This window comes from Acanthochromis polyacanthus, chromosome 8 (genome assembly GCF_021347895.1).
Source record: "Acanthochromis polyacanthus isolate Apoly-LR-REF ecotype Palm Island chromosome 8, KAUST_Apoly_ChrSc, whole genome shotgun sequence".
Taxonomy (NCBI): Eukaryota; Metazoa; Chordata; class Actinopteri; family Pomacentridae; genus Acanthochromis; species Acanthochromis polyacanthus.
In genome coordinates, this window is record NC_067120.1 from 29,024,745 (window position 1) to 29,051,566 (window position 26,822).

The window sequence follows — 26,822 nt, forward strand, 5'->3', positions numbered from 1 at the left end:
GTTTTACCAGGATTGTCAAGCTTAGGTGTCTTAAAATAGGTCAAACATGATTAAAAAATATAGTAGTTTTGCAGTCAAAAATAGATTTTTGGTTTCATTTAACCTGCTAATTTGAGATGTGTTAAACTTATTGGCATTTTATTTGTCCTTTTTTAGATAGGTGCTGTGGAGACAGACAGGAAAGGAGGGAGAAGAGTGGGGGGAAGACATGCAGCAAAGGGCAGTGGGCAGGAATCAAACCCAGGCCGGCGTGTCGGGGACCAGCTCCTGTACATGGGTGGCCCACTTAACCCGTTGAACTATCCGGGCATTCGGTATTAAACATATTTTGAGTTGTATTATAGCGGCACTTCTCTAGATTGTACTTGAAATAAGATTACAATGATTAACTGAAGCATTTTGAGATATGTCTTCTCACAGTTAGCTAGAAATCCTAATATTTAGTCATGATTTGACAGCATTTGGAAGTGTTGTGTTTTAGGGTAAGCCAGCTATGCCTAAAAGCAGGTGTTTTTACTCAAAAGTAGACATTTGCTTTTTAAACATTACTGTTGAGCACAAAATTTAAGATGTATTTTGCTTATTTTAAATTGTGTAACAGTGTCATGACTCTAGATTTAAGACCACCTTGTCCTTCAAACAAGATTAAACAGTGTGATTCAAGCATTTTAAGATATCCGTCCGCATACAGCTGGTTGAAAACACATTAGTTGCAAATATGACTGTGGTTCTTACACCCTCATTTATAAATAACTCTACACCAAGTAAACAAGTCTAGTATTGAAATTATCAGTTTATTTTAGAATTTGCATGCAACGCATGAGTAAACTTGACAACATGAACTAATTGGTGATTTTCCAATAAAACACATTTACTTGAATCAAGTGAAATTTATTTCTTAAATCAAGATTGTATAGCGTCTACAAATAACACCTCAGCTTGAAAAATGTTTGAAAAGTAAAATGAACCTTGTTTCTTGTAAAATTCAACTCAAAACAAGACAATTTCAAGATTGTTTGACTTAACAAGATATTTAAGATGCATTGTCTTATAACAAGTCCCTCTATGTTGCTGAAATGTCACTTGTTAAGTGAATTTATCTTAAATCAAGTGGGATGAGACAATCTGACTAAAAATAAGACAAACAGACTTGGTAGGATTTTGAGTTTTTGCAGTGTGCACAATTTTCTGTGCCCTTTACACATACCGGGTTCCCCCTTATGAATCACTGTGTGAAAGCATGATGACTGTGTTCATTTTGCTTCAAGCAGCAACAAGATGGAATTCATACAAATAGAGAAAAACAATCTGAGCAAGGCTCTGATCAGATACAGCGAGAATTTTGCTTTTCAAGGAAGCAGTGACAGCTCATATCTAACACACTGACAATGAGACCACTGGTGCTGTTAAGGTGTAGAATGCGGTGAGGGAGTGACAGCTGACAAATTTGGTGTGTGTACGACATGTGTGTTTTACTGACTAAAAAATGAGAGTACTTATATATTTATTTAGAGAGCATGGGGATACAGTAGCAGCTTTGCTGCTGTCTTTCAGTTGGTGTCTTTTGATATATTTTGTAAGTGACTGAGTGAAAGTATTGAAATATATGACAGGGCAATATTCAGCGTTCCTTAATTAACTTAGCTGTGGCACTTCGTCCTATTTTGAAAGCTGAGTAGGTTTGCACCAGGTGACAGAAAGATACATGGGGAGTATCCTGCAGACCAAACACATAGAGAGATGTTCTTCATGAGATGGACTTTGGTTTGGTCATAGAGTTTAGTTTAGGGCCTTCATCCAAAGGTGATAGGATTTCTTGAGAAAAATTCAATTGGCTGCAGTTCTCATGCCATGAATGAATAGGATCAGCAGTGTTTTTTTTATTCAGTACCCACCCAGAGAATACAAGGCTGCCGTGGATATCTGGGTGACTTGTTGACTGTTCATCTCAAGGAAACTCAAATTTAGACTCAAATTTATGCTTTTGAGTAACTGAGTCACGACTGCTTTTATCATGCAACGAAAAAGCCATTTGGGGATATCTGTCAGGCTGAACTGTTCTCTGGCATCAATGAATAAAATTGAAGACATTTAGGAATGTGCTGCATTAACTGCTGGGGAAGAGAAATAATTATGTTTAGAGACAAATTCCGGATTTTGCGCGTCCAAGTGGACAAAAGGAGGGGCTTTCAAATCATCCTCCAGTTGCTAATTCAATTTAAAAGGACTGGAGAACAATTTCACACTTTTCAAATGTTCACTCTTTGAAAAATGAACTACTTCACATAGAAATTTCCAAGTCATTCTGGTCAAGGTCAAGTACCACCCTTTGACATTCATGTATTCACAGATTAACAGTCAAAGGAGCTTTCAAACATTTCGTTTTACTTGTTGTTCATGCTGGCTGCCATGGTCTCAGTGTACTCTGTTGCTTGCTGATCAGTATACCTCAGCTCAGACAAGCTTGGAGCTCTTAGCTGATTAACGGAAATGTTTGTAAAATATATCTCATGACATGTTTGACCATGGCACAATCCTTCACATTTTCAGATATACTCAAACTTGTCATATTAAAATAGACTTCATAAGGCATTAGTGAAGGTAAGCATTTAAAGCAAAACATATCCTCAACAGAGCAAAGGTAAGCTTACATTGTGTTTTTCAGCTTTTTCAGTCTTGCACTAATGATTAAGGGATTGAAGAAACCCTGTTGTGACTCTACACTTAAACTGTGTGCATAGATTAAGTGATTAATTAGGACAAGACAGACACATTTGAAAACTTTTTAGAAAGGTGGTAGCCTAGTGAGTGGTTGATATATGGACATACACTGTATAAGAGAAAAAATAAACAGTGACTTCCATTTATACAATTGTTTTCAGATGTTTCCAGGCTTTTGTGAACCTAAATTTTTCATTGTGCACTTTTAGTTTGACTGTCCAGTTTACTAGGACAGGCTACAAAAAGTTCAGTCATATTTTATAATATGAGAGGTTTCTGTAGGTTAAAGTGGACACCGCAGTTTGATTCAGTTGTTTCAATGGCATCATTATATTTCATCAAAGTTTTAAATACGGCCCTGATTTCCCACAAGACAAACACCTGTTTAACCAAACAGAACATTGCACATGACAAGCCTCTCCATTATTCCGACTAAGGAATCTTATTCACAGCTAAAAATCGATTTGGCACTAGCTTATACTCTATGGCTTTAGCACATAAAGCATCGTTTTCTTGTCTGGTTGTAAAAGTGAACACACAAAGGATTATTTGCATTAAAACTAATTCGAATAAAATGTAAATGTTGTCCAAATCACACTTCAACATTCGTATTTGCACGCCAACCTTCGTTTGCAGGGCATTTTTACAAGCAGCTACAATTAAATCCACCAACATTGAGCGTTTTGGAGCTCTGATGTACAGCAGTAGCACTTACATGGAGGTGATGTTCTGGAAAAGATCCTCAATGCTGCCTGTGCTGTTCCCGGCGCTCCCGGTGCACTGGAAGGACAGCAGCGGGAAGAATTTGCTGTTGTCCGACTTATTGCAGTAGATCTCAGTGGGCGAGCAGGTGCAGGTGGGCGGACAATCCAGCAAGGTGCTCAGGTAGTTGTGAACGAAGACGCTGAGCAGAATGAACACCCTCCAGCAGCACCACGTCCTGGGAGGGCGATGCACTCCGAATGCGCCAAATAGCGCTCCGAATACATCCATGTTGTCACGACTCAAGCCCCGAGATATCTTTGCAACTTTGATTGGCAGTAACAGTAAAAAAAATGGTTCAAATCCTTTGGTTCAAAGTCTGATTCACCCTTACGTGGATGTGAATGTATGTAAGCGCTGCCTTCACCTTATTTCTTTCTGAGTCCAAATGTTAAAATAAGACATCTCCCTTCATATCCATGTATGTTATGTGCGTGCGTATGTACGTGTCTGTGCGCGCGCGTGTGTTCGTGTGTGTGTGTGTCGGGGGGGCGGTGAAGGGGGAGGGGGCGGCCGTTCGTTTGAGGGAAAAAAAAGGCTGTGAAGGAAAAAGGAGGAAAGAAGAGAAATCCTGAAAATATTCCAGGTACATGACATGAAGGGGTCTGAGCGCGCGGTCCTCTTCTCTCCCTCTTCTCCCTGCATCGTTTTATGTCATCCCTCCATCCCCCACCGCCCCCACGTTCCTGCCGCTATTGTGCTAGCCGGCGTAGGAGATGGTGAAGAGACATAGAGAGACACTGGGAGGCAGAGAGTGGGAGAAACACTGGCTCCTCCGAGCTTCCAGTCCCACCTACTGGGCACGATGGAAACTGACACAGCTTCACGCACACTCAGCGGCACACACGAGCAGTTATGTGTTGCGCAGTTCCCACACAGCAATCCAAGAAGCAAATCACAGTAGATGGTAGCTATATATACACACACAGGTCCACTGCCCCACATCCTATGCTGCAAGGTTGAGCACACTGTTCAATTTTTTCCAGTATATTTAAATGGAAAATACCAAAAATACTAAAACAAAACAGTGGCCCCCAAAGCATAAAGGTCACTATGTCTAGGTTGTGTATAACTTGATTGTTAGGATATACTCTCTAGTAGGCCCGTACAATTTACAATGTTATTTTAGGACATTTGTTGAAACAACATTCTCACACAGCCACGAAAGGTCACTTAACAATAGAATGTAGATATGCATATAATATGGTGTTGCACAAACAACCTATGGCTTAATGTCTCCACACCTCAATGTGGGACACTGATTGTAGAATGTGATGTGGTATTCTGACTTTTGGAGTGACATGTTAGTTATTTTATCTGCCTGCCTCAATTTTGATCTAGAGCAAGATATTCTGGTCTGTTTAACATTTTTTTGTTTACGCCGTAATTCAGTGTGTGTTCTTTCATAGTTTTTATGTCTTCTGTATTGATCTACAATGTAGAAAATAGTTAGATAAAAACAAATGAACGAGAAGGTGTGTCCAAACTTTTGACTGTCACTTTATATACTGTATACATGTGTGTGCAGGTGTGTAGATAGATAGATAGATAGATAGATAGATAGATAGATAGATAGATAGATAGATAGATAGATAGATAGATAGATAGATAGATAGATAGATAGATAGATAGATAGAAAACAATTTTAAAAACTTGGTGGAAATTCTAAGAGAGTAAGATGTTAAATGTGGATCAACTTAATCCTGTAACTTAGAAACCTAAAAAATTTTACGGTGGCCGACAGGGGCCAACGATCTGCAACCCAGCACCAGTGCAGGTAAACAGATTCAGGATTTTGTAACACAAAATGATTATAAGTGGGCTTGAAATGTTCAGATAATGTTTTTGTATACAAAATCACTTCTAAATATCACTATCCTGGTTCAGATGAGCCTTTCACTGGACGCAATAGGGAAGGCGTACCAGAGGATAACACTATACATATGCACTGCAGAGGATTTTGAAACCAAATCATCACTATGTGTCCGTGCCATAGAATAAGGAGGGGCTTAATTACATTTAATTATGTTTAAATAAAATTACTTTCTGTAGGACATTTTAGTACACCTAAAATGCCAGTTACTGAACCAGGATAGTGATATTTAGAAGTGATTTTGTATACAAAAACATGATCCGAACATTTCAAGCCCACTTATAATCATTTTGTGTTACAAAATCCTGAATCTGTTTACCTGCACTGGTGCTGGGTTGTGCAACACGCTTTAAAAAAGTTATGTTTTTGCCACATGCACAGCAAAAGGCATCAGAAGCTCCAAGCACAGATCCACAGAATGGACAGTACATCTGCAAAAGAAAAAAGACATGGTTTAGGTATGGAGGACTGTAATAAGGGAATCTCTAATAAATTTAGCTTATTTCTCAGGCTAATCTACAAATGCAAATGTGCTGCCTTGCAACGTCTGGTGTAACATACAATAAAATAAATGTCATGTATGTGCAGCATTATATGTAGTGATACAAACATAATCATAATAATAAATATACTCGAATGAAAGTCACATTACCGTTCCTGTTGTATTTTAATGCACAGTAGTTCAGGCAAAGACACTGGTTCAGGCAGCTGTCCGGTCCTGTCTCTCTCTCTCCATCCCATCTGTTACGCCGAGAGGGTCCCCTGCTCCGTTTGTAGTGACCGGTAATGCAGCGTTTTTCATTGGAAGATCGTTTCTTGGTTTGGAAATCGTTTTTTAGTTTGCAGATCGTTTCTTGGTTTGGAAATCGTTTCATGTTCTGGAAATCATTTCTTAGTTTGCAGATCGTTTTTTTGGTTTGGAGATCGTTTTCTCCTTTGCATCGTTCCTCTTTCAGCAGCCCGTTTTGGTTTTTTTTCAGCGTGTTATTTCATTTGCACCACGATCCTCTTTTGTACCTCGTTTAGACCTGTGTTTGAGTTTGTGATTTTGCATCGTTTCTGTACTTGAAGCTGTTTTCCTGAACTGAGGAGTTTTGGAAAGTTGCAGATCGTTGGCCCCTGTTGGCCACCATAAAATTTAGATCAAAGACCTCATATTTTTTTGCGTCTCTTGCTAGACTATGTTATGTATTAAGCCCTTGAGGATGTCAAAATCATCAGTGTCTTATTTATTCCATCTAGCACTTGCATGGTGTGAGGCGCAATGAACAATGCAAGTTCAGATTTCACAAGAGCTTGTTCAAAGTTCAGCTCAGACTGATTAAAAGTTATTATTTCATATTGATAGTTTGCAATTTTCTCCCTGTGCCTGCACTGAGTTTCACTGACATCCTCCCACAGACGAGGACATGCACGGACGGTTAACTTGTGTTTCCAAACTGCTGTATGAGCATGCATGGGTGTCTGTCTCTTTGTGTTAGCTCTGTGATCAACTTGCAATTATCAAATTGAATCACTCCTTCACCTTTCCACTTGAAAAGCGAGTTCTTACTATTAGGTCATTACTCCTCCAAGGAACACAGCAGAGTTATGTGACGATTGCTGCACATTTGTCCATCTGTTAGTCTGTCAAACTGTCTTTCTGTGTGCAACATTACTCAAAAATGGAATAACAGATTTGGATGAAATTTTCAGAGAGGGTCAGAAATTACACAAGGACCAAGTTATTCAATTTCGGCAGTCATGCAGCTTTTACTCTGAATTCGTGGATTTGTTAAAAATTTCTGCATCATTCGGGATAGGGGCTCAGCGTCACTGTAACAATGACAACCGGTGAACACTACGTCAGCTGCCTGCTGGTGATCACATGATTGTGATCCTACTTCAAATCCACTGCTGCGGACTTATCAGGACCTATCTGTTGGAAATCATACAATGACTGAGCAGCCTTGGCGAAGTACAGAGTGCTTTTCTTGTTCTATCTGTTTTTCTTGTTCCAAAACACATCATTTATCAATTTGAGAGGATCTGGATATTATAAATTTATAAAACATTTAAGGTGGAAAAAAACATGAAGCCCAGTAACTCATTCAGAATGTACCATATAAAAAGTATCACAAATAAACTGTGGTTCAACTATCATCCAGACATTAGCTATAACAGCAGATCTCAGCACAATTCTCATTTGTAGCACAGCAGTCAATCATCCAAAAGATTCTTTGGCCTTGTCAGCACTGATCATGCACTGATTAGAAGGTGTTGGTGATGGTGGTGGAAGTAATGGACTTAGCTCTTTATCACAGTTACCACTGTGTCTTCTGTTAAGCACAGTTGCTTATTGTATGATAACATGAACTTTAGCTATTTATTTTTCAGTAATGTTTTTTCAAACTAAGAAGAATAATTTTAAAATTGTAATCAAAAATATGGATTTTTTTAAATTAATGAATTTATTTTTTATGTAATAAATATTGCAAGAGCGTGTTGTTATGTAGGTGCGATTTTGGATGCCTTTGAGACAAAAGGGGACACAGAAGACTTTAGGAGAAATGTGCTTTTGTATGAGTGTGTTTCTAATGTCATGCAGAATTATTTAAGAGTCGTAATCTTGTTTTTCTCATTTTGACCTTACTGTAAATCACTGCACTGCTGCTGCGGCTTTTATTGCACTGAGCTTTTTGGCTAAAAGGGTTTGGTCCTACCCATTCAGATGACATCAATCTGATGTTAATGTCATGACTTCTTAATGTACCTATGACCATAATGCATTATGGATGAACCATTGATTCCTAATGGCTAGTTAATGTACTGCATGTGACCAGGCTGTGGTTTCATGATAGATGGATCGAAACAAGCCTTTGTTTCTTTTTTTTTTCATCTGTCCCTACACACACACACAAACACACACACATATCCGACTATTTATGTGAGGAATTTCATTAGCCCCTTGCACTAACAGCTGGGCCCCTAACCATACTCCTTACCCCTAATTCTACCGTAAATATGGCGAAAATGCCCTTACTTTCCAAAAATGTCTCGTGATGATCTAACATTTAAGTAGGTCTTTATAAATATTATTGTACAAGTTCACACACAGAAACCCTGTGTATTCACTAATTCAGACTTCTGAGGTTGGTTCTAAAACCCTCCTCAGTGGTAAATATTTTGTCAAACTGTTGTTCATGTGTGTTGTCTTGTCCTCCTAAAACTGAGTTTTAAGATTTCATTACATTTACAAGGTCAACTTTCAGCCCCATAGCATAACTCATAGGCATTGCTATATGGCTGAGTTGCCCAGTAGTTTGGTCTAGCAAAATATTCTGCCATGTATGACTTAATATTCATGTTCTAAAATCAGTGAATCTGCAGTCGGTCCAAAAATGTGAGAATTTGATCTGTGTTGTAAGGGCCCATATTGGCACGATGGTGGTTTTATAGTGCTCAAACCTGATTGGTGTTGTCTACAATAAAGCAATCATGTGTTTGTGCACTTTATGTGTGTGCCGAACCAACCTGTTCATGGGTGTAATGACTTGTCAGTCAGTGCTTTAGAACTGCAAAGAAGTGACATCATGATATAATTCTGTGTCTAAAGTATACAAGTGTGTTTAGTGTTTCACAAATCACTGTGTGTATTGTTCTGCAAAAAATGTGCGGCTAACTTTGTGTTTATAGTGGTGAAAATCTGGTCCAGTGTTTTGTTCCTTGATTGTAAGGTGTTGACAGTTATGTCATTCTTTTGTTTTTAGTGTTTATGCAATCATAAAAAACTGTAATCAAGGGTTAATCAAGTGCAGGTATGTGTCCAAGTAGCTCTACAGCACCCACAGCTTGCTTCTTCTAATCCACAGCCACCATGTGACCGCTGTTGTGCTCCAGAGTTGTTCTCTTCAGGCAAAGAGGCCAAGCTGGAGGTGTATGGGCTGGGTAGAATGTCACACACAACCTGGATCAAGAATTGTTTTAAGGCTCAGTTTTCACACGCCAGGTCCTGACACTGTGCTTCCATCTTGTACAGGCTCCTTGTACATCATGCTACTATCCTTCCACTGCACGCTGTTGTGGTACAGTGTAGTGCTTCAAACCAGGTCAACTCCTCAATGATATCCATCCAACAGCACTCTGTGACTTAGGAGTGGCTTTATTAGATCCCTGACCTCTGCTACTCTCTGCTTTCAATACCAGTCTGAGAGATTTTTGGGTCACAAAATGTCAGTATTGCAATGCCAACCAGACTTGATCAGGGGTCCGCTGCCATGAACCCTAGCAGACTTCACAATGATGGGACACAGATGTTCTTGACAATTGTGAAAAGAATCCCTGAAATGGTCCATTTAGGAATATCCATTACTGATTCCTTTCTGGGGCTGCACAGTGGAATCGTGGTTATAACATTTGCCTTGCAGCAAGAAGATCTCTGGTTCAAATCCCAGGGTGGGCCTGGGATCTTTCTGCATGGAGTTTGCATGTTCTCCCCGTGCATGTGTGGGTTTTCTCCGGGCACTCCGGCTTCCTCCCACAGTCCAAAAATATGCTGAGGTTAATTGATTTCTCTAAATTGACCGTAGGTGTGAATGCGAGTGTGATTGTTTGTCTGTATATGTAGCCCTGCGACAGACTGGCGACCTGTCCAGGGTGTCCCCTGCCTTCGCCCGAGTTAGCTGAGATAGGCTCCAGCACTCCCCGCCACCCTTGTGAGGATAAAGCGGTGTATAGAGAATGGATGGATGCCTTTCTGGGCTGATGGCATTCTGAGGGAGTAGACCCAGCCTGGAATCGTGGACTGATTTTGTTATAATAGTTTAGAATGGCATCCTTGTACTTACTTGGGACATGGAACTGGTTAAATGCTTCCTTGAGTGACTGCAGTCTGTCGGGTACTTGTCGATAATGCTAATAAACATCTTTCCCTCAGTATTGAACTGAGATTGTTTGACTCGTCCTCCTCTGGAAATCACAACACGTTGCATACCTCCACTAATGTGCTACATTGCCTACCTAGAACAGTTTTTTTTTTCTTACCTTTAGAAGATCTTCCATTTGGGCTAAGCTTTGTCTTATCTTCCCGGCCATCTCCTCAGCCATTTCCAACAGGGGTTGTGGCTGGCTTTGACTTCTCTGCAGTGGTTAAGCATGAGCTTGGCTGAGAGCAAATTTCCTATTTGGAGCAATTTAACTTGACTCTAATGCTTAAAATGAGAAAGAAAGGTGTACTATTGACCATATTGTTTTGTCTCAATCATACAAATGTCTTCTACTTGTTATACTGGTAAAAGCTGTGCATTCAAACTAACATCATGCACCATTTTAATCAAGGGATGACTGAGAAAACCTGTGCTCTCACTGAGTGGTGATCTGTCAACGAGAGCTTTTTCAGTGGGAAAAGGAACTCTTCCAGATGTCGATGGGAATGAGTATTGTTTTTGAGTGCTTGACTGCATATGTAGGAAGGACCCGAGTCAGTTTTGGGTAGTCTACATCCATAACAATGAATAACGTATTGAAGCTTTTTTTTTCCATTTTTCACATGGACAAAATGCAACAAGATGGCGCTGTGTGCCGCTTGCCGTCGCCTACTGCTTCTACTCGTTTATGTTATTCTGATTTTATACCTAATTGCTCCGAATGCGTCACTGCTCCTAGTGTATGATCGCCTTACTCTTTTAAAGATACCTCTGTGGGTCAATCAATGACACCGTCACCTTTCCTGGACTCTACGGTGTTTCTCCACACCTGCTATGTTCACCTGGCGTCTTGCTCGGCTGCAGCCGCCACCACCGACGCGGTAAGAGAAGTGGCATCCGAGTTAGACTCTGGGCTTACCTGGCTTCGTCCTACACCTCTGATCCTTGCCGTTTATCTGTCCAGAACCCCATGGAGTCTGGAAGCTTTGACGTGCGGCTGTCTTTAGAGGGTTGCTACCGATGACTAAAGCCGGTTATTCTCTTCCATGCCGCCGACCCTTGAGGAACTTCAGTCGGGACTGTGTACAGGATCATCTTCACCCGGTCACTCGTGTCTCTCAGCAGTCAGGCCACTACTTAATCCGCTTGGCCCTGATTAATGTCAGATCGCTCAAGAATAAAACTTTTATCTTAAACGGTTTCTTCACTTCTCACTTCCTGGATTTTCTGTTGCTGATGGAAATGTGGAGTAAACCACATGAAAACAGTGCATTTTCAGAGCTTCTCCCTCCTGGCTGCTGTTTCCTGAACTCTGCTCAAGCTTTTGGTAGAGGAAGTCTTCCCTCTGTGTTCAAAGATAAGTTTAGATGCCGACTTCTCTCCACAAATAACTAATTATCTTTTGATCTGCAGTTACTTGTGATTGATCTTACATGTCAAATTTTATGTGCTGTTGTGTACTGCCCACTTGCATATATAATAAGGATTTTATCCAAGAGTTTTCAGAGATTTTGTCTGAATTCACTCCTTTGTATGATCAGAGTTTGATTTGTGGTGATTTTAGTATTCACATTTGTTGTCCGTCTAATCAGCTTGCTATTGACTTTAAAAGACTTCTAGATTACTTTGAGTTAACCAAATCAGTTGATGGACCTACACACCACCTTGGTCATACTCTGGACCTTATTATCTCCTGCGGACGATCTTCTATAAGGGAAATATCTGAAATTGTCATTTCAGATCACCTTCCCATTATTTTTGAATTTGCAGCCCCCCCCCCCAGCGTCCTGCAAGCCTCTGGCCTTGTCTCACTGACATCTTATCTTCACCTCCTCAACAGCTGGAGCATTTGCCGCTGCTTTTATGAATACATAAAAGTATTCTGTTCAGTAAAAGTAGTCTGTTCAACACAATCAACTCTGTCGTTAACCCATCCAACTCTGTTTTAGCCAATGGTTCAGTCAAGACCTGCCATAATTTCCGTTACTTTTTTACCAATAAAATTGCAACTATCAGGCAGTTCTCCTCAGGATATTCGGATGTTGACTTGCCCATTCCTCCAGTACTTTCTGCTGTTTGATCAGTTTGAACAGGTTTCACTGCCAACTCTCACTCAAGTTATGCAACAGATGAAACCTACAACTGCCCCTGGGACATTCTTCCCACCAAACTGTTGGTTGAGTTTTTTAAAATTTTTAATCCTTGTCTGCTGGTCTTTATTAACTCTTGCCTCAGTTTTGGGCTTGTACCAGCTGCCTTAAAAACATGCTGTGGTTTGATCTCTCATTAAAAAACTTCAGCTTGATACTTCAGTTTTATCTAATTTTAGACCTGTTTCACATTTACCCTTTTTGTCCAAGGTTTTAGAAAAATTTGTGTTAATACACGTACAGTTTTTCCTACAGAGCAATGGCATTTTTGAAAAATTTCAATCTGGGTTTAGATCTCATCACAGTACTGAGTCTGTTCTGTTGGAAGTCCACGATGAAATTGCATTGTCCGTTGATGCCAAGCATCCAATGATTCTGAACCTCACAGCAGCTTTTGACATGGTGGACCATACAGTCCTCCTGTCTCGTCTGAGCCAGTATGACAGCATCAGTGGCACTGCTCTTAGCTGGTTCACTTCTTATCTTACTGATTGAAGTTTTTCAGTAATGACTGGCAACCTGTTCTCTTCTCGTGTGCCTCTCTCTTGTGGAGTACTGCAAGGTTCAATTCTTGACCTTACTCTGTTCTCCCTTTATATGCTGCCACTTGGGTCAGTTTATTGCAAAACATAATCTGTCTTTCTACTGTTATGTGGACGACATCCAGATTTATCTACCAGTGAAACCAACAGAAAGTGAGGCACTAGCTGTATTAGGGACATTAAGAAGTGGATGTAATCCAACTTTTTAATTTTAAATGAGGACAAGACTGAATACATTGTGTGGGTTGGGGGTAATGATCTATCAAGTTTCGATTCAATGACTTTGAGACCTGTGGTCAAAAATCTTGGGGTGATATTTGACAGACCAGCCCGATCTCACGGGGATTCGTGAAACTGTCACGTAAGTTTTAGTTTCGGTTTCGTGTGCACCAACACGATTTCGTCATGTTTTTCGTGCCGCTCACCACGAAATGCGCACCAATGTATTTTAAACGGCGGACTTTTCGTGCCACTCAGAACGTATTTGAAAAGAATGTGTATATTATATTTTTAATGTAAAACCGTGGCGAATCCAACGCTATATTTTGCATGACATCGTCCCTAAACATAACCCTAACCATAACCCTAACCATAACCTAACCATAACCTAACCATAAGCCGGTGGTAAACTTACCAATTTGCATAGGAATTTCAAGAATGTCCGGCGGCCGGCGGCCGCAAACGCGATCACACAAGCAGTATACGCCGATGGACAGCTTAGATCGTCATGAATCCGCCGGTATAAACCACTTTCAGATGTGATTACCACAGCGAAAAACATTTCGTGGTGAGCGGCACGAAAAACATGACGAAATCGTGTTGGTGCGCACGAAACCGAAACTAAAACTTACGTGACAGTTTCACGAATGCCCGTGAGACCGGGTTGGACAGACACTCAAAATTTAACAGAGAAATTGACACTGTCGTCAGAGCAAGTTTTCAATTGCATCTTTTAGCCAAAGTCAATCCTTTCTTCAACCAAAAAAAGCTATTTATGCTTTCATCAGTTAAAGACTGGGCTACTGCAATGCACTTTACATTGGCATCTCCCAGTCATCTATCCACTGCCTGCAACTCATGCAAAATGCTGCAGCACGTCTTTTAACAAACACCAGCTAGCAATGTTTGTGTTGTGTCATGTAAGAAACTGAAGTGTGTTGTGTTAGTGTAATGTGGTACATTAGTCAATAAAGCTGTCAGTGGAGATGCTGGTTCACATTAATGTAACGTTTAGGAAACTTAAATGTGATTAAAAAAGTAACGTTAAAGTTCTGTATTGTCAGTTGTCCTGAATATCTACTAAGTCTCTGAAGTTAAACTGAAGAAAACAGTCAATCTACTCTCTAATCATCAACATGCTGCTATACAGCCAGATGTTTAATGATTGATTCACATGTTGTAGTAGTTGTTACTACAGTGTAGATTGGAAAAATAAACTCCCAGAACATGGCCAAAGTATGACTAACACTACAAGTATTACATTGAAATTGCAGCACAGATAAGGTGAAGAATAAAATGCTTTCCTCTAAAAGTAAAGTGACTACAGGCTTTTCTGTCTTTTAGTGCTTGTAAAACTATATGACATAGGAAATCTTTCCAGGGATACTTTAAAATGAACCTGCTGTTGATGTTGATACTGTGACGTCGTTCTTTATTTCAGGTGACTCATATTCACTGTAACTCCTTTGTGAAGCCAGCAGAGGGAAAATCTCATCTAATTGTGAAGGAGACTGAATCGACAACATCCTCAGTGAACCACTTCCTGTTTAGCTTTTATTTACAGAAGTACAGACAGCAGTGTATTATTCTTTGTTCTTCATATTTACAGGTTCCATTTATCACCTTTAACTTCATCTCTGCTGTTGTAGCAGAAATATAATAATAAAGGTACATGTTATTTATAGCAGATATGCAGCATTAAAACATCACCACATTCAGGCCAAGAGCTTCATTAATAACTTTATTGCATTTTTGAAAACTACATTATTTAACAATTGTAAACCATAAAGTTGTTTAAACACATGCAATAAAGGACCGAAATAAATAATGTGTTGCTTACAGTAAAGTGTAAATACTTAACAGTCACAAGACAAGTTGTATTATGAAGAGAGGAGCTGAATCTGCAGCACTATTGTTATTACCGGAAGGATGAAGAGGACATCTGTGCTGCTCTTCCTCACAGTGATGAAAGAGAGAAGACGCTTTACCTCAGACAACCACAGCTGGATGTTCATGTTCTCTGTAGCTCTCAGTCCACATTAGACTACATGTTCCCAATGATCCAGACCAAGGCTGGAAGGAAAAGACATTAACAGTAAGGAAAATATCTACAATATTGTTTCTTTCCGACTGCTGTAACATTAAATATCAGAGTGAACACATCAAGATATAAATGGAACAGAACAGAGTGTTATGTTTTTTTGCCCTATTTCTAGTCTCATGGAAATGTTTGTTTTCCTGGTTGAGGCCAAAGAAGATTTTACTGCCTCAGATGGAAGGTATAGAAGTTTATTCGGTAACACTTTATAATAACTATACACTATTAAGCATTAGTTAAGCATTGGTTCAGCATAATTTAAGCATTAGTTAATCCTTAAATCCTCATGAACTCATCATGAATTCACCATTAGTAATGCATTACAAAGCATTAGTAAAGACAGTTTTAAATGTTCAACCAACACATTATTAAGCATTAGTTGAACATTAGTAAAGTGCTTAATTCATTGTTAACTCATCATTTGTAACTAATTAGTTATACGTGCTTAATTAATCATGAATTCATGATCTGTATGGCATTTATTATGCATTACTAAGCACTTAATAAATCCGGTTAAAAATGTTTTGTTGCTCATTGATAATCTCAGATGTTAATACTTTATAAAGGGTTAGCAACTGTGTTAGTATATGATTTACAAACACATATTCATACTCAATGAATAACTTATTAATGCGGTTACTACTCATTAGTTAAGTATATTCCGTGAGCCCATCTAAAGTGAGGACTATCTATGCTTTATAAAGCATTTATAAATGACACAGAAGCAAAGATATACAAAGTGTCAGTTTTATTGGTCCCAAACAATACAAGCTCTTTTAAATACACACTTTAAACAAATACAATCTATAAAATTTCAAGTAAACTTGACAAACATCTTCAAATAACAACAGTCTGTGATCGTATAAAATAGAAAAATAAAATACAAGCTCTTTTAAATACACACTTTGCAATCCTTAACATTTCAAGTAAACTGGTGAACTATCTCTTCAGGGCACACACACACCAGAGGTAAGTGGCTGCCTGATTCTGGGATTCCGCCAGTGCATTTCAATGGTGTGCCCTTGAAGTGCACAAAGTGCTTTACAGTAAAACAAATATACCGTTTTCAAATATTGCAAGATAACACTAGATAATTTCTGCAACCTGTTTGCCTCTACGATCAGCTGCCATCTCCCCAGCGTGATATGACTCTCTCTCCGACTTCCGCATTTCAGAAAAATAAAAAAAACCCGCGCGGTCTCGCTCTCCAGAACCGCGGAGGAGGCTGGGACTTGTAGGACTCTGGGACTCTGGGATTTTGGAGCATGCGCACTAGCATTTTTGACGGTATAAGCATGCGCAGTAGCGTCCTACACGTCCCAGAGTCCTACAAGTCCCAGCCTCCTCCACGGTTCTGGAGAGCGAGACCGCGCGGGTTTTTTTTTATTTTTCTGAAATGCGGAAGTCGGAGAGAGAGTCATATCACGCTGGGGAGATGGCAGCTGATCGTAGAGGCAAACAGGTTGCAGAAATTATCTAGTGTTATCTTGCAATATTTGAAAACGGTATATTTGTTTTACTGTAAAGCACTTTGTGCACTTCAAGGGCACACCATTGAAATGCACTGGCGGAATCCCAGAATCAGGCAGCCACTTACTTCTGGTGTATGTGTGCCCTAAAGAGATAGTTCACCAGTTTACTTGAAATGTTAAGGATTGCAAAGTGTGTATTTAAAAGAGCTTGTATTTTATTTTTCTATTTTATACGATCACAGACTGTTGTTATTTGAAGATGTTTGTCAAGTTTACTTGAAATTTTATAGATTGTATTTGTTTAAAGTGTGTATTTAAAAGAGCTTGTATTGTTTGGGACCAATAAAACTGACACTTTGTATATCTTTGCTTCTGTGTCCTTTATAAATGCTTTATAAAGCATAGATAGTCCTCACTTTAGATGGGCTCACGGAATATACTTAACTAATGAGTAGTAACCGCATTAATAAGTTATTCATTGAGGATGAATATGTGTTTGTAAATCATATACTAACACAGTTGCTAACCCTTTATAAAGTATTAACAACTGAGGTTATCAATGAGCAACAAAACATTTTTAACCGGATTTATTAAGTGCTTAGTAATGCATAATAAATGCCATACAGATCATGAATTCATGATTAATTAAGCACGTATAACTAATTAGTTACAAATGATGAGTTAACAATGAATTAAGCACTTTACTAATGTTCAACTAATGCTTAATAATGTGTTGGTTGAACATTTAAAACTGTCTTTACTAATGCTTTGTAATGCATTACTAATGGTGAATTCATGATGAGTTCATGAGGATTTAAGGATTAACTAATGCTGAAATTATGCTGAACCAATGCTTAACTAATGCTTAATAGTGCATAGTTATTATAAAGTGTTACCGTTTATTCTTTTTTATTGTAATGTATCATTACCATTAACATGAGTTCCAAACAGTTATCTGACCATAGATTGTCGTAGAGAAAAAATAAACTGCAGAAAGTACAGCTCTGTGGTCCAGTGTGATGGTGAGCAGACCTTAGTGATGTTACTGTTTCTGAAAGAATCATTTCAACAGATGTTTTTTTCAGTGAAATGAATAGAAGCTGTTTAAAACAGTCTGAACCATAGAACAGACATATTAACTGAGAACTGAACTGAGAGATTAACATTCATCAGTAACAGAGTTGTGTGGAAGAACGTTAACATAGACAAATTTATATCTGCTCATTAACGAACAGCCCAACAGCAGTTATCAATCCGTTATGATTGATCAGCTGTGACCTGCAGGACACGTAGCTACAAGTAACAGTTAACTCATTTATGACACTGACAAACCTGATTTAGCATCAATGTTAACACTAGGTCAGAATACGTAACCTCAGATTTACAGAACAACTTTAAAACACGTTGTTAGAACATTTTGATATCAGTGGGCGTCAGCAGTAATGCAGGCGTTGTACCGAACCGTTGTGGTGAAGAGGGAGCTGAGCCGTAAGGCGAAGCTCTCGATTTACCAGTCCATCTACGTTCCAACCCTCACCTATGGTCATGAGCTTTGGGTAGTGACCGAAAGAACAAGATCGCGGATACAAGCGGCCGAAATGAGCTTCCTCTGTAGGGTGGCTGGGCTCAGCCTTAGAGATAGGGTGAGGAGCTCAGACATCCGGAGGGAGCTCGGAGTAGAGCCGCTGCTCCTTCGCATCGAAAGGAGCCAGTTGAGGTGGTTTGGCCACCTGATTCGGATGCCTCCAGGGAGACTTCCTCTGGAGGTTTTCCGAGCACGTCCGTCTGGGAGGAGACCCAGAACTCGCTGGAGAGATTATATATCTCGTCTGGCCTGGGAACGCCTCGGGATCCCCCAGGAAGAGCTGGAAAGCGTCGCTGGGGGAGGGACGTCTGGAACGACCTGCTTCGCCTGCTGCCCCCCGCGACCCGGCCCCGGATAAGCGGAGGAAAATGGATGGATGGATGGATGGATGTTCATCAGTGTTACCAGTGTGCCAGAAATTAGGGAACTGAAAATCCGCTCTATTTTTCAAAGTGCTATTTTGTCTGTAATTAATTAATCGAAATTAACATGTTATATATAGATATCGATATAGCTATAGAAATAGATATCGATATAGGTATACATATATATGCAAATTCAGTTCCTGGTCTGTTGTTTATCACTCTGTAATTTTCCTATACTATTCCCATTTACTCAGAAACTTGAAACAATGAAGAACTGAGGGGTCCACCTGAAAATTAGGAGAAACTGGCTCCAACAATAAGTGCTAAACCTTACATAAACCTGTGATGACGACTTCATTAACTTCTGTAGTCACACTTTTTATCCACATATAAGTAGAGTAAGTGTAAAACAAGCATAAAAAATAGTATGTGTTGTAACACTCTGTATATATGTGTGTGTGTGTGTGTGTGTGTGTGTGTGTGTGTGTGTGTGTGTGTGTGTGTGTGTGTGTGAGAGAGAGAGAGAGAGAGAGAGAGAGAGAGAGAGAGAGAGAGAGAGAATAGAGAGCGAGAATCTGACAGCATGATAGTGACGAATGGAGAAAAGGTTGATCATTAAAGAGGCATACTATGATCGCTTTTGTTTCTGAACAGGGTTGCTGGCTGTCAACCAAATCAGCTCTTTAGAAGCTTCATGCCGGTTAGGTTACCATGACAACAGAGGACAAAGACAGACATACAGAATGATTAAGAAACATGAGGTGGAGGCTGGCTGATCCTGCTAAAGTTAAATACAAAAGCAACAGAATTAACAGAATGAGAGACTGTCAAAGACTTATATTGTCTAATCTGTGGAGGTTTTACTGTACAATGCTGCTATCTGCCTCCTTGGCGCAGCTGACAGCTCATCAAGGGTGACTGACAGGTGCTAGGGTAGGAAGTAGACTGTCTGTGAAGAAGGGGTTGTCAAAGCACTCTTTCTCAATAGTTGCAAAGTTGAATAAAATGGCTGTAAAGAATCTATAAACAGGATGACAACGGGCCACATCGTCCTGCAGGAGCTCAGAAATTGGACTGACAACAGCCTCAGCCACCGGGTAGACTCTGCCAGCAGCAATGTCATTCCCCACAATCAAATCCACACCATCAATTGGAAAACTAGACCGGACACCTGCTGGGGAAAAAACAGCCACCAACTCAGTCTGAATATGGATTTTGTGAAGAGAAGCAGGTACAAAAGCCATTTCAATACCCCTCACCACAGCACTCACATTACAGGAAGACTCAGTGCTGAGCAGCAGCACACCAGAGAGGATGAGGGACTGACAACAGGCTGTATCACGCAGTACTGTAACCGGGCGCTGGTCCTCCACCTTTCCTATGAGGGAAACAAAACCTTTGAAAATGAACGGTTTAAAATGGTCATCAGGCACCCTGCGGACACCGGCGGGTACAGTGGGAGACTTTGTTCCAATTAACCCTACACCTTTGGGCTGGTTTTGGACTGAGCAATGCTGCACATTCAGCTCTCATATGGTCAGACTGGTTGCAGAAAAAACATTTCTTCTCAGCCGTAGGACCTGCCGAAATGGTACCCGTTATCTGCTTCTCCGCTTGTTTGAAAGAAATGCGTGGGGAGGAGTCTCGTTTATAGAAGACATTTTTGTGTGTAAACATGAACTCATCTGCCAGAGCAGCGGCCTGCTGTATGAAGTAACCTTCTGCAGTTTAAATAAACAATTGTATGCTCTGGCAGACAGTTTTTAAACTTCTCCAACAAACACAAGCTCTCACACTGAAGTTAAATCATTAGCCTTACTGGCTGCACACCATCTGCCAAACAACATGCCTTTTTCCCTCACAAAGTCAACATAACTTTGATCTGTTGTTGGCCATGGAATCACTGCCTATATGTTTCGGACTAATTCGAGTCATAATTCAAGTCCTGTTGCAGCAGACTGGGCCCCACTGACGGACACAGCCCCTGCGACTTCAGCCATCAGATGACCAGTCTCAGATGTTGCCAAGGTTAAAAATCCTTCACACACACCAATTTATTAACCAGAACAGCCTCCCATTTAACGAGCGACAAGACACTAACACCATAGTGGTCTGCGATCGCAAACAAGTCCTGTTTCCGACATTTGTCTGACTGATTAGCTGATATTGATAGCTACTAATGTTTATTTCTCAGTGCATTAACTGAAGTCAAAAACTGTCATGGTTTTGATTTTGATTAAATTATTTCCTGTTTTTTGTTTGTAAAGATCCCTGTTCCTGTGAGTTTCTTGTGGTTCCACTTCTTTCCTCTATTAGCCTCTCAACTCTTTTGATTGCCCTAATCAGTTTCATCTGTGTCACCTCTGTCTTGTCTCTCCAATCAGTTCTCTGTATATATAGTCCTCCATCTTCCCCTGTCTTTTGTCAGTTCCACACTCCATGTGGTCTTTGTGCTCTTCAGATTTGTGTTCTTGCTTTTGGACTTTATTTGTTTTTGTCTGTTTTGTTTGGATTCTCACCTGGACCTCCACTCATCTCTTGTTTTTCTCCCCTGGCTGTCTTTGTTAAACATGTCTGTAGGTTTTTAATCGAGTTTTTGTTCATTTCATTTGCATGTCTGTGCGGATTGCATTCCAGTCCTTATCTTAACACTCCCCATGTCAAAAAAATACTTGTGTGCTATACAGTTATTGCAACAGCAGTATAGACTTCAATATCACTGTATTTGTCTATATGTACAGATAAAGATTACATTGAATGCTAAGAAAATTAGGAATCTTGGTAGCTTATGGTCCTTTCTTCTTTTTTTGTCTGATTTTAATTGAAGTTGTACATATTACAGTAGAAACATGTTACAGCCCTCAGTGCTGTAGGCTTGTGTGAAGGTAGGCTGTTTGTTTTTTTCTCTTTTCAGGTTATGCCCTGACAAACAGCAGGAGTGGCCACTTTGCAATTATGGTAAATGGTAAATGGTCTGTATTTATATAGCACTTTACTATACCTGCAAGGTACCCAAAGCGCTTTACATGATACGTCACATTCGCCCATTCACACACACATTCACACACGGATTATGTGGAGTATAAAAAGCCTGCCAGCCCTGCTTTCAGTGCTTGTCTTGGCCAGGTATGTGGTGTTTTGCAGAACTTCAGTTGGCCTTAATTTTTATTCGGAAGCTTGCTTTTGTTTGAATTTAGTTTTACTTTAATGTCAAATAAATCTTTTTTTTTTTTTTTTTTTTACATATAATCACTTTTTCTATTTCTTTAACCCACTTTCCATCAGTTGACATCTTTTGTTACTCCCCTCATCTAGTTCATGAGGACATAACCAAGAACAACAAATCTATTGTGAATTTCTTGTATCTAAAATCTTGTAAGAGCCTTACAGATTACGCACTAGCTTATACTTCCTATCAAGACCATCAACACAGACACACACTTGTGTGTGCACAAACTCAATGTTTTTTTCTTTTTTTGTTAATTTGTTTGTTATGTGGGATCTATTTGCTTTTAAGGACCCACACAACATCAATTTCCTGCCTGTCTGAGCCATCATCTGTCCTGGGGGCCCTCTGTGGCTCTGTGCCATTGGACTGTGGTCTGCTAAAAAGCTAAACACATCCGGGCTTTACTAGAAACCACATGCATCTAAAACCACCAGCGACAGCATTAGTGGCTTTATTGCAGGACTCGTTTAATGCTTAGTACGTTGTGGTGTAAAACATATTCATCTTCAAAAAAAAAGAAACACTACAATTGTTTTCTTTTACAGTGACTATTAAAATAAGATTTAGAACCTGTTGTACCAGAACAAAGACAGTGCTCTTCTTGTAGTGCATACACTACCAGTCAAAAGTTTGGACACACCTTCTCATTCAGCAGTTTTTATTTAATTATCTTATATGTTGTAGATTAATACTGAAGACATCCAAACTATTAAAAAAAAAATCATATGGAATTATGTTGACAGCAAAAAAGTGTTATTATTCAATATTAATCTAAAATGTAGAAAACAGAAATAAATAAAAAGCACTGAATGAGAAGGCGTGTTCAAACTTTTAACTGGGAGTGTAGATTGTACAGATTTTATACAAGAAGCAGTCTGTAGTATTAGAAACACTGTTAGACAATGTTCTTGATAGAACACTTGGGCTACTGCATTTCACTCAAACTGCTGCCTCCTTGACCGGATTCAGGACCTTTTTTAAGCTCTTGTAGAAGTTTAACTGTCAACTCGCCTTCTGGTCACTTCTTTAACAGACACAGCTACGTGGTGCATGTAGCAGAAGACGCACTGCTCCACACATGCTAGCAGTAATTTATTCAAACCTGACGCATACAGACCAGCTGACAGGAGCAGTGGAACTCATACAGCACGCAGTGTGTCAGCACTTGAGTGCCACAGATTGGCCCTCTCTGTCTACACTTTGAAGTGTTGTAACAATGAAGGTGCCGACTGCTAGCACTCCTTCACCATCTGCCGTAGAGCAACATGCCAGAAGAGCATCCTGTCTCTCACTGCTGTCATTTAGTCACTATTGCCTCATCCTGAGGGTCCATTTTTCACTTGTAACTAATTCTTAGAATTTGTTCCTCACGATGGAGTTCATTCTTCTCTCAACAAAAGTGAATTACACTGGGATCAAATAAAATGCCACCAGAAAATAAAAGATGAATAATAATTCATTGCAATCAAGAATTTCTGCATTTGAAGAACATCTCTGAAATTTAATGATGCGGGGTGAATTGTTTACTTTATTTGAGAGATTCTTTGTATTGTACATATTACTATTATTATTATTATTTGTGTCCGGTTTACAAATACAAAATGAATATCTCAAATTCCCATGTTTTGGACCGTGTGCTCCTGGTGGTTTCATGTTGTGGGTCAGCCATTTACTTCACACCTCACCATGATCAATGTTCCAGTACTGTGTAGCTTTGGGAATCCATGCTGTAGTTCATCTTCTTCCAAATGTTGCCTCTACCTGACTATTCTGCACATGTTTGTTGCTCTGAGTGTGTTCACCTGATTGATTGGCTAAGTGAAAGAACAGGACTAAGGACAGGAAGGCTCTCCAGTGTGTCATTGTGACAGCACAGTTCATCTGCGGAGCAGCCTTCCTCCTACACCAGGACATTTACATCACCCAGGTCACAAAGAGAGCCCATAGCATCACTAAGGATCACACCCATCCACAGCACACACTCTTCACACTTCTGCCGCCTGACAGACGCTACATGAGTGTAAAAGCATGGACCACCAGACTGAAGAACAGTGTTTATCCAGAGGCCATCAGGCTACTAAATCACTGACTCACCTGCAATAACCAGAAATAGCAATATTTTGCAAACATCCCTTGACTGTTTACATATGACAGTTTTGCAATATTGCCAACATTTTTACACAGAATTTATCTGTAACTATTACAGTGCCTTGTGAAAGTATTCGGCTCCCTTGAACTTTTCAACCTTTTGCCACATTTCAGGGTTCAAACATAAAGATATTAAAATTTTAATTTTTTGTCAAGAATCAACAACAAGTGGGACACTTATTATACTGTATATTACTACTGCAGATGTTTAAGCTTGTGCTAATTTTAGCTAATATGTACACTTTTGGGTGGTTCAATCAACAGTTAATAACGATGTATTTTTCAGCTAATCCAAGGGAGTTTAAAACAGTTCATTTATTTGAATCAGAGGGAGAATTTTCTAATCTCATCAAGAAACATTTCAAACATTTAAACTCAGCGTGTGGGTATTTTCACATGAATTTTATGAATCATTATCTGAAAAGTAACTAAAGCTGTCAAACAAATGTAGTTGAGTGGAAGGACAATATTTCCCTCTGATATGTACCTTAAAATGGAAATACTCAAGTAAAGTAAAAGTGACTAAAAATTGTAAATGTACTGTCCACCACTGATGTTAATGTTATAGAAATCATGCAGAAGCCACTTTACACATTTAACTTACAGCCTGTGTGTATGTATATATATCTTGTTTTATTTCTATTCCATTTTTATTTCTTATTTCATTTTTATCTTATCTCATTTTATTTGTTTTAGTTGTGTGGAGGGAGTTTGCAAAATAAGAATTTCATCACTCCGTGTAGCCACTGTTTCCGCTGTGTGTATGACTATAAAATTCTTGAATCTTGAAGTGAAATTATTTTTTCCTGTAACTGCGGTGACTGTCCTACTCTGCATAGTGCTAACCATACTATCACAATTACCATCACTTCAATTAACATCTTGTCAATTGTGATATTTTAACAGTAAGTTCTCAAGCTTCCCCAATTTATTTTCATCCTTTGTCTATTATTCAGATTGTACCTGATGTTTATACTCACATATTGCTTTCACCATAGAAAAACTAATGTGGAGGTCTCTTATGAGATGAGAGATGTTTTTTCTCTTCTTTTGCAGTGAGATGGCCTGGCATGAACACATGTGTAATGTAGGATTAACCACCCATAACTGACTTTAAAACAAAAAACAAATTTTCATGTCCCTTCTGTTGCGCTGGAATCAAAGAGGCTTATACCTCTCAAGATGGAGGCAGGGTCCACTGTGATCAACAGAGCAAAACACGTTGATATGCAACTGTCAGGAGAATTTTCTTGAAGATGCACAGTGTCACTGAAGTCAAAGCAGAGTTTCTTTTATTCTTGCAGCAAAGAGACAAGTCTCACACAGGGGTACAGAGTTGTATAATGAATATTAGACTCTGAAGTGCAGATTTTTATACAAGTTTTACAACAGTTGGAAACTTGAATGCTTTTGATTCCTGCTCACTGCGTGATCAACTCATGCGTCGCCTGATAACAGGCAGTTTGACCCAGCAGCTTTTGAGTGCTTCAGCTTCTGCTACAAACCACATTTTTCTAACAGCAACATGACAGATGGAGAACCAAAAACAAAACACCTTCTAGGTTTGTGGTGGCCATGAGAACATGAAACTACAGAGGATTCCACAGCGCAAACTTCTACTTGAGGACAGTCTAAATGATTATTTGAGCCACATTTTGTCAAGTGACTGATTCACATCCTCAGACACGAACCACAAAGAGGCCAGAGGCTGCCAGAAACACCTTGACGAGTATTTGACCCTGTTGAAAGTGTGGGTCAAAATCTTAATAAACACATCAACAGAATCCCACTCTCTCTGGCAATGCTACAAGTCACCAAACTCACATCAAGATCAAGACAGACAGTTACTTGGACTCAACTGTTCTTACTCATTTAATGGAATTTCTGAACACGAGTTTCAACAACCTCTCTATCCACAGTACTTTCTTCTTAAATCTATTATTATATATGTCAGTGTATGTGTCAAATTAGAATTCTAGTAATGTTTGCTGTTCATATGTTGTGTTTAGCCTTGTTTTGGTCATCTGCTTATCAGGGGTACACATCTGTATATAATGCCAGGTTGTGCCAGACCCAGCGCTCGATTTAGACGGTCGCCAGGTCGCCAAAAACTGATTTTGGCGACCAAAAATGACAAAAAAAACACGCTGGTTAGGGGCCCAAATATTTTGATTTGGGCTACTGACCTCCAAATCCAAGTTTCAGGGATGGCAATTTTCGGCGGATCCGCGGATTTCTGCCGATTTAATTTCAAATTTGAACACTTTATTGTCGCTGATGTCATTAACATCTCGTGGGAGTCTGCGAGACTCCGGAACCAGCCCAGAATGTGGTGGCGGCATCCGGAGGACAGCACCAACTGAGCCTGAGCACCGCAAACGGAAAGCACCAAGCCACCGGAGCTGTCATTTTTAAGTCGGCGGGTCCGCCGGCTGCTCAGACTCCCCGGCTGGCTAGCTATCCCCCGCTAGCTGTTCGGCTAACACCTGCCGCTCCTCGCTGCTCATCCCCCCGGGACAAACCGCACCTGTTCCGGCTGTCAACGTCCCAGTCGCCCGCTCGGAGCTCCGGACAATGCACTGCTCATTCGTGGGTGACTTTTCACGGCCGTGGAGGGTTTTAAGGCACACTTTGCCCAGCGACCAGCGATAGCTCGGCGGCTCCAGCTAACAAGTTGACGTGGAGGAGGAACCAAAAAAAAAAAAAAGTAGGATTAATTTTTTTGGCCACTAAAAGTTGATTTTGGCTCCTAAA

At 39.8% G+C, this 26,822-nt stretch overlaps 1 protein-coding gene across 1 annotated transcript in view; it reads right to left on the bottom strand.

The window, feature by feature from the left end:
- Positions 1-4,216, bottom strand: part of ntrk3a (neurotrophic tyrosine kinase, receptor, type 3a) — a 163,079-nt gene extending 158,863 nt beyond the window's left edge. Inside the window, exon 1 of the mRNA XM_022212044.2 lies at positions 3,437-4,216. Within this exon, the coding sequence (XP_022067736.2) occupies positions 3,437-3,714 (278 nt within the window). The 5' untranslated portion in view covers positions 3,715-4,216. The remainder of the gene's footprint in view (positions 1-3,436) is intronic.
- Positions 4,217-26,822: the final 22,606 nt, after the last annotated feature.